The 8,881-nt window shown below is 46.2% G+C and overlaps 2 protein-coding genes across 2 annotated transcripts; both read left to right on the top strand.

The window, feature by feature from the left end:
* Positions 1–573: 573 nt before the first annotated feature.
* On the top strand, positions 574–4,048 carry LOC134284506 (uncharacterized protein K02A2.6-like). The gene is made up of 3 exons (XM_062843446.1): positions 574–921; positions 2,369–2,683; positions 2,849–4,048. The coding sequence occupies exons 1-3, from the start codon at positions 574–576 to the stop codon at positions 4,046–4,048; spliced, it is 1,863 nt and encodes a 620-aa protein (XP_062699430.1).
* A 2,382-nt stretch (positions 4,049–6,430) lies between these two features.
* Positions 6,431–7,093, top strand: LOC134284505 (uncharacterized protein K02A2.6-like). Its single transcript, XM_062843445.1, has one exon. It carries the CDS (start codon positions 6,431–6,433, stop codon positions 7,091–7,093), a length of 663 nt encoding a protein of 220 aa, XP_062699429.1.
* The last annotated feature ends 1,788 nt before the right edge of the window (positions 7,094–8,881 follow it).

Below are 8,881 nucleotides of genomic sequence, written 5' to 3'. Positions count from 1 at the left end.
GTCTTCTATAACACTTTGTCACTTACATGGATGTTCAACAGTTCCTCTGTCACTTTGTATCCGTTCCAAAACTTCGGATAAGTGGATACCACAGAGAAACAGACGTCACACTCTGATCGTTTTCCATCGATCACCTTTTGAACAGTTGATTCAAATATTCAGTAGTTGGTCGATAGACCACTCGCGGCGCTGGCATCGTTTTTGCTCCTGTTTGACGTTTACTCACTCACGGCCAAACACAGTATGTTTAGCATTGGGCGACTACCTTTTCGTGACGTTGTTTTCCAATGAAATTTCCTATGCATAGCTTGTGTGAGTTTCGAAAGTTCCGCCAGAAACTGTGTTATAGCCAACTTGAATTCCGGGCTACCCTATTTTTATCATACCTTGACATATGAACTACTTTGATTCCCACCTGAATGTATATACCAACATTACTAAATAAAAAGATTCATTCTGTTAGTGAGTACGACAAGTTAACACGCGTTTTTATTTTCGTGCTGCGCAATTTGCCGTCCGAATTCCCAGCGGAATTGCGTTTCTCCCGGGATATACAACAAATGGCCGACGAGGATGGCCACTACGACGGGAACTGAAGGAGCAGTATCCGGATCCACCGCGGGTGTCGGATCGGCTGCTGGTGCGAGTACGGGATCGGTTGCCGGTGCCGGCGGCGGAGCAGGAGCTGCCCATGGTGTTTTTCCATTTGCTGGTATGCAGTCCTCGTTCATCATCGACCCGTTCGACCGTCACAAAATGAAATGGTCGAAATGGGTAGAGCGGCTGGAGGGGGCGTTCAACTTGTTTGGTGTGCAACCGGATTCCCGACTGTTTCTGCTGCTGCACTTTATGGGCGGAGAAACGTATGACATTTTGTACGATAAACTGGCACCCGAGAAACCCCTGGCCAAGTTCGCAGGGGTTGACGGTATTAAAGTGAAGGAGTTTCATTTTGATTATTGTAATGTAGTGTTCTTTAGTGAAACATATCACCTTTTTAACACTTTAATGCGCCTCCAACGGTTCATCACGAACCGGCTGCTGCAGATGGAGTATGGCTGATCATATGCATCAGACATGCTCGATAAACACGGAGGATCCGCTGGGGCTTAGTAGAGTCTATTCCCCAGCAACAGTTCCAAGTCGGTTGGATTTGAGAAGGTTTTGATGATCGTTACAAATCCTAATAAAAGCATTATAGGATTTGTGACAGGTTTTGAAACCTTTTACAGCCAGCTGACTTCAAAATGTTGTTTGGGCTCTATTTCTCACGTCTCTCGGTTGATTTTAATTAGTAATTTATTGATGTCATAGTTGCTTTTTCGAATTTTTACAATGTTAGTTGGTCATACTTTCTTTAAATAAAGCAATTAAAACCGACCGCAGAATTAATAGTGGGAAGGAGATTTGCAGCACTTAATTGTGCTGATAGACTCGAAGCTAACGTGCGAACACTTGAACGCATTGTTGACGTCAATGTGTTCGACGTGACATTTTGGACAAAAACTGCCTCCTTTTATTAGCTGAACAACGTTACTTGTGTATGACTAGGTTGACATTCTAGGCCACGCTTGAGAAAATGACATGGTTTATCGAGGTACCTAGGGCCGATAGGATAACTGAACGAACTTGAATATTTTTCATAGTATTTGTAGGGGGATGAACACATAATAGGTGACAAGCAATCTTTGTTACTTAAAATTTTATTGCAATCAACTAACCCACTTGGCGCATTTTTGTTTACCTTTTAGATGGTATCATGACACTAACAGAAAAATATCAGAAGTTCAGTTACATGTTTCTGTGGGTTTTGGACCGATGACAATTTAAGGACACAAGAGATGAACACAGAGAAGTAGGAAACGACTAGTGAAATCAATTAGGAAAACAATTTGACGCAGGATTGACTATATTTAAACATACGGGGTTCAACTGATTCGATGAAAAAAACAAACATACGACAACTGACTTAACGAGGAGAAAAACATATTGAACCATACCATAAATCCAAACAAGAAGGCAAATACAAACCGTGTGACCATAACACTACATAGCAAAATCCTGACTGACTGACCAATTGAAAACTTTCCAATCTTCTACCGTAACTTTCTGAGTCAGTTGCAACAGTGTCTTAATGGATATCATTTTCCGCGTACGGCTGGCAAACTGCTTCTGAAAGATTACGTACTCTTTTCTATCTTCGGGTCTAGTGTAGAGGTTTCAACTCTATTCAGAGTGCAGCTAGAAACCTAGCAAAAAAAAATAAACTGGCACCCGAGAAACCCCAACGACGAACGTATGCTGATATTGTTGCTGCGCTGGAGGATCATTTCAATCCGGAGCCGCTTGAAATTCTGGAAAACTTCAGATTCAGATTCGGTGCCAAGGGGATGACCGTCCAGATGAATCCATCGACGAGTACCTGATCGCCCTACGGAAGCTAGTCATTACGTGCAAGTTTGGCGATTACCTTAACACGGCGTTACGCAACCAATTCGTTTTTGGACTCAAGGACCGGACGATTCAAGCTCGTTTGTTGGAAGTACGAAACCTGACTTTGATCCGGGCTCGAGACATGGCGGTTTCCATGGAACTATCTTCCAAGGGAGGAAGAGAGATCCAATCCAAGCAGGACAGACCGGACGTCAACTTGGTAGATCGTCAGAGGAGCTACAAAGTGCAGGTAAAGGGTGCAAAGAGAAATAAGACAAATAAAGATATGGGTGCTGGGAAAACTGGGGAATCGAAGGGGGAATGCTACCGATGTGGTAGCCCTACACATTTCGCCAATAAGTGTCCACATATGCATACCGTCTGTAACTTTTGCAAAGTGGTTGGACACCTACAGAGAGTGTGCCTAAAGGCGAAGAAAACCGTAAAGAGTGCTAATTCTTCTGCGCATTTGTTGGAGGAGGATTCCACGGCGGATTCGAACGAGAACGAGGTCGTTACGCTGGAGGAATTGTGCAAACTGGATGCAGTTGCCGAGTCCCTCGGCTCCAAGTTCTGGCTGGACGTCAAGGTGGACGGAAAGGAGGTACGCTTCGAAGTTGATATGGGAGCTCCTGTTTCGATGATCAACGTAGATGACCACCGGAGATTTTTCGGCGGCAAGAAGCTACACCCGCCGAATATGGAGCTCGTTAGTTTCTGCAATACGAACATCGGTATCGAGGGAATGCTGGACGTTGCTGTGGGATACGGGGCTGAAAGAGTGTCACTACCTTTGTACATTACAAGCATGAGGAAAAACCCACTGCTGGGCCGTCAATGGATGCGAAGGTTGCGGATTGATCTTAACGATGTGGCCTATTCGGATGTTCATGCACTTGCTGCTGCTGCTGTTCCGGTTCCGGAAAGGGTAAATACCAAACTGCCGAAGGTTCCTGCAACGATAGCTGCTGCTACATCGATTCCGGAGCGTGTTCCTGCTGAACTACCGAAAGTTTATACTGCTGATGTCAAAGCGCTGGTACAGAGGAACGCGAATCTCTACGACGACTCTATCGGGAAGATTACCGTTCCAGTTTACATCAAGGCACGACCGGTGCCGTTTTCTCTTCGTGTTGCTGTTGAACAGGAGTTGGAAAAGCTGGTGAAGGATGGTGTCCTAGATAAGGTCAACCACAGTGCGTGGGCCACGCTCGTAGTGCCGGTGATGAAGGCCAACAATCGGGTAAGATTGTATGGCGACTATAAAATCACAGTCAACCCAAACTTGGTCGTCGACGAACACCCGCTGCCTACTATGAAGGAACTATTTGCCAACGTTGCCGGAGGAGATAAATTTTCAAAGATTGACCTAACCGTGGACCTAACTCAAGCCTATCTACAGCTTGAAGTTGAGGAAGAGGATCGTGAGGTATTGACTCTGAGTACGCATAAGGGTCTGTACCGGCCAACGCTCTTGGTGTACGGGGTCGCGTCTGCACCAGCGATATGGCAACGGTTGATGGAGGAGATTTTGAGCGGAATACCGGGCGTTACTGTATTTCTCGATGATATTCGTGTTACGGGCCCCAATGATCAAGAGCTTTGCGCCGACTGACGGAGGTATTGAAGCGCCTCAGTGCTTACAATATGCGAATCAATATCGACAAATGTCAGTTTTTCACGGACGAAATAGAATACTGCGGATACCGAATCGACAAAACCGGTAATCATAAGGTCCGTTCGAAGGTTGAGGCAGTTCAAAACATGCCGATACCTGCGAGCAAAGACCAACTACGATCATTCGTTGGGTTAATATATTACTACGGGATGTTCTTTCCCAACTTCAGTACGACACTGTACCCGTTAAATAACTTGCTCAACACTGCTGTTCCATTCGTTTGGTCGAAGCAGTGTCAAGCGGCATTCGACAGCGTGAAGCAGGAGATGCAGTCAGACAGGTTTCTTGTACACCACAACCCAACTGTCCTGGCAACTGACGCGTCACCGTACGGGGTCGGCGCTGTATTGAGCCACGTTTATCCTGATGGCTTGTTACCGACAATATCGGTGACAACAGTGGTAAGGCTAAATTAGAAAGTCTGGTCCTGTAAATAATCTAAAAATTGTTATCAGTAAATCTCTTAAAATCATATTGTGGCATAATCTTATTGTAAATAAAATAAAATAAAATGAAAATTGTTAGAAAGAATAAAAAAATACCCTATTGTTAGTTAAGTAATCAAATGTTTGATCGATGTAAAAAAAAACGATTAAAGTTGAGAACCCCTGAACAGATTTCAAGTTGAACTCAAAATATTTGTTAAAACCCAGCCGTAGGTCCCCCGCTTTGCATTAAAAAAAAGGGAACAAACAATGGATACAGCACCACCAAATCCGGTAGTGAGCAACAACCAGAGAATTAACGGAGGGGGGGGGGGTACAACAGGACGAGGAAGGAGGGAGAGCGAGGAGAGGATTTTTGTATGAGATGGGATGAGCGGATCGATTGGGAAAAAAGGAGGGGAGTGATGGTTGGGATAGGAAGCAATCAACATCTGGAGAAGAAAAGTTTCTGGCAGCACCTGGTGAAGCGATAGTGTTTTAACAAGGGAAAAAGAAGTTGAGTGCGTAGATTCTTCAAGCGTGGAGTCTTGAAGAGCCCCGGGTGTAAAAGTTTAGTGCTCGGAGAGTGAGGTCCGGTCTACCCACCGTATAAATCGTGTAGAATCGCAGTGTCTACGCCAGGACCCAAAGTGACCCTCCGGTGCACGCTCCGTTGCTTCCATGCGTGCCCCCGGATTTTCCAAAACCCAACCGCACCGATTCCGTAGCCTACAGTCAACGGCTTTTGGAATAGAGCTTCAACAATCCAGGATCGGCGAGTGCGTACCAGCCCTGTAACGGTGCACATCTCCATGGCCGCCTGTCCGACCGTCGATCCCGCCATCGGCGTAATTCCAGCCTCCGCAGGACGCCTCGTTTTGCCGTCGCCGGCGTCGCGACGTGCCCACTAACAGCCGCTCCCTGAACACGTGGATCCATCAACACACCCGAAGGTATGCGCTTTTGACCCTCTCCCTTCTCCGTCCACGAAACAACGTTATGGGCCCCAACGATAAAGTCGACTGTGTTAGACATTCCCTTTGTCTCAAATAAATTCCTATTAGATATGTAGATATGTGCTCAACTTGATCTTTTATTGCCTAAAAGTAAGAGAGTATTTCCCAAACGTTAGGGTGGCCTTCCACTATTCGCCTGTGGTTTGAAAGGTAAGTGTAGGGTTTCTCAAGTCTTCCCCGGTCAATGCCGACCCTGAGGTACTTTGGAGGTGAGCTGGCCTGGGCGTATGGACGCCGATGCCACAGGACGCGTGGAGCGTCCCATCGGTAATTACAGGCTCGGAGCAACCAATATCGTATGCTTCACAAACGTTGAACGCAACACAACAGGCGTACAAGCAGGTTGACCGGGAGGCATACGCGATAATTTTCGGAGTCCGGTGATTCTACCAATACCTGTACGGCAGACGGTTCATTATGGTCACGGACAATCAACCCCTGAAGCAAATCCTGTCGGACACGAAGGGCATTCCGAAAATGTCAGCGCTAAGAATGCAACACTATGCGATATTCTTGCAATCGTTCGAGTACAGCATCCAATTCAGACAAACGAAACAACACGGGAATGCCGATGCGTTCTCGAGACTACCGCTGAAGGAGAAAGTACCGGACAACGTTATTGAAAAGACGGACATGCTAGAGGTGAACATGATCGAGACTTTGCCGATAACTGTTGAAGAACTCGCGAAGGCCACCGCCGTTGATCATACCGTGAAGGCGTTGCGAACTGGAAGAAGTATTGAGCCGGGTCATCGTTTTGGAGTTGATCAGTCGGAGTTCACCGTACAGAAAGCTGTCTTCTGCGCGGGATCAGAGTGTACGTTCCCTCGAGTCTGCGAAATAGAGTCCTCAGCAAACTGCACTCAACACATTTTGGTATGACAAGACTGAAGTCTCTGGCTCGTGGCTACGTGTGGTGGCAGGGTATCGACGGCCAGATTGAGGAGATGGTGCGAAATTGCAGATGCTGCCAATCGACGAGAGCTGAACCGGTCAAAGCTTCAACTCGCTGTTGGCAACAACCGGTGAGACCGTTTGAGCGCATCCATGTGGATTTCGCGGGGCCGTTCATGCAAAGCTACTTCATTGAGCTGGTAGACGCGTATACCAAGTGGCCTGTGGTCAAAATCCTCAACAACATCACAACAGCGACTACCATACAAATCTGCCGTGAAAACTTTGCTACATATGGGATTCCCTCAGTCTTGGTTTCGGATCATGGCGTTCAGTTTACTTCTGAAGCATTCCAGGACTTCCTTCGGAAGAATGGCATCTTCCACAAGATGGGTGCACCATACCATCCGTCAACGAATGACTTAGCGGAAAGGTTCATCGGGTCATTCAAGGCCAAGCTCAAGAGTTTGAAGTACGACAAGGCGATGCTGCAAGTGGAGCTGTGCAACGTTTTGCTCACCTACAGGAACACCTTTCATCCAGCAACCGGACAGTCTCCGGCTATGATGGTCTACAATCGTCCGCTGTGGTCTCGTTTGGACTTGATGATTCCGAATCCAGAAACTGTCAGAAAGAATGTTACATAGAAAGTACGAAGCATTCAGAAGGGGGCGAAAGTTGCGGCTAGAGACTACGTTGACAGCGACAAGTGGAAATACGGAGTCATTGCTGAAAAACTCTATAAGCTGCACTACCACGTGCAGTTGGATGACGGAAGAACATGGAAAAGGCACATCGATCAGCTCAGGGAAGTTGGTTCCAGGTTGGAGAGCACCAGAGTACCGTTGCCGTGTGAGTTACCGAATATTCCAGCTATAGTATCATCACAAGCAAAGGATACTGGTCCGAACATCAGTACAGGAAACAACGTGTCGAACGAACCAGTATCAGAACCGGATTTCCAACCACCATCATCGCCGACTGATAGGACATCTGCAGGAGTAGATAACACGAATCAACCAGTGGCAGTTGTTCCTGGTTCAACCGTTTCTGTCCCGCCGGTTCAGAGAGAGATTACCGACGGCCACCGAGAAGATCCGGCAGGGCAACGCGACCGCCTACAAGACTTGATTTGTAATTTTCTTGAATTAAGGAGGGAAGAGATGTTATAGCCAACTTGAATTCCGGGCTACTCTATTTTTATCATACCTTGACATATAAACTACTTTGATTCCCACCCGAATGTATACCAACAATACTAAATAAAAAGATTCATTCTGTTAGTGAGTACTACAAGCACACACGCGTTTTCTTTTTGTGCTGCGCAATTTGCCGTCCGAATTCCCAGCAGAATTGCGTTTCTCCCGGGATATACAACAAACTGTTTGAACCCTATCTGACTCTTAGAACATTCAAGATCAGATAAGTACATGAGATGAACGAAAATGATCAGGACATATCAATACAAATTATTCTGTAGTTTTGGCAACACTGGTCTCGTTCCCACTAGCCCCATTGAATGTTGTATAAAATCTTCACATATCGTTCCGATCCATGCTTTCATGCTTTTACGATCCAACATTATGATTTCCAGCTGTCTAAGAAGCCTGTTTTTGCTGTTTCTCCGTAGCAATTACCCGTCTCTGCTATGTTCTCAGTGTTTATTGGCAAAAGCAATCCATCTCGTTATCGTTGCGCCACACTAACGACCCTTAAGAGGCCGCTCTTTTGCATTTGCATCATAAACGGAATAAACAGGCAGCGAACGCCAAATTGTCGTTCTCATATTTTTCTGAGCTCTCCTCTTCCAAACAGTGAAGTGGAATGAAAATAACAATCTCCATCATCGTCGGTTCCATCCGCGCCATTCCTTCTTCGGCGTCGTCGATGTTATTGTTGCTGCTCGGCATCGGGAACCACCTAAGCGCCCCGCCGTCATTAGTGTTCTCCTAACCAACAACAACAACAACAACCGATAACGAGAGTACGGACGGAAGAACCCACCACCACACCGACCGGAACCCAGGCGCTAACAATGCAAATGTGAAATTGGCGGTACCCTTATCTAACCAAGGCTATTTCTCGATGGCGATGGTAAGCGGTAGTAGCTGGGCGCCACGGAATTGAGTGTTATTTTGGGTTCACTTAACCTCAATGCTCCGATGGGAACATGAGGACCGATACAATGCGCCAGGCTGGTGCCCTTTCCATTATGATGGGGGGTGTTTCTTCTCTGTCATTTGGAGATCCTTCAATGTTTCATCCTTGTAGTAGGGAAACTCACTGCTAGGGCAAATTGCGTCAATCGATAGAATTCACAAACGGAATTTCATTTATATTTGAAACTTTACACATGTTTCTATAGTATGCACAGGAAGAACAAACAAACAAAAATGCAAAGCCTGCATTGTCATCAAGGTTTTCAAACCTACTTC

Source organism: Aedes albopictus, unplaced genomic scaffold (genome assembly GCF_035046485.1).
Source record: "Aedes albopictus strain Foshan unplaced genomic scaffold, AalbF5 HiC_scaffold_224, whole genome shotgun sequence".
Classification (NCBI taxonomy): Eukaryota; Metazoa; Arthropoda; class Insecta; order Diptera; family Culicidae; genus Aedes; species Aedes albopictus.
This window is presented reverse-complemented; position numbering and strand designations above follow the sequence as displayed.

Excerpts from the sequence above, each read along its gene's own strand:
- LOC134284506 (XM_062843446.1), top strand. The coding sequence starts at position 574 with ATGGCCACTACGACGGGAACTGAAGGAGCAGTATCCGGATCCACCGCG. Across the intron at positions 922-2,368 it reads CCCTGGCCAAGTTCGCAGGG|ATTCAGATTCGGTGCCAAGG; the intron begins GTTGACGGTATT and ends GGAAAACTTCAG. Across the intron at positions 2,684-2,848 it reads AGAGGAGCTACAAAGTGCAG|AGAGTGTGCCTAAAGGCGAA; the intron begins GTAAAGGGTGCA and ends GGACACCTACAG.
- LOC134284505 (XM_062843445.1), top strand. The coding sequence starts at position 6,431 with ATGACAAGACTGAAGTCTCTGGCTCGTGGCTACGTGTGGTGGCAGGGT.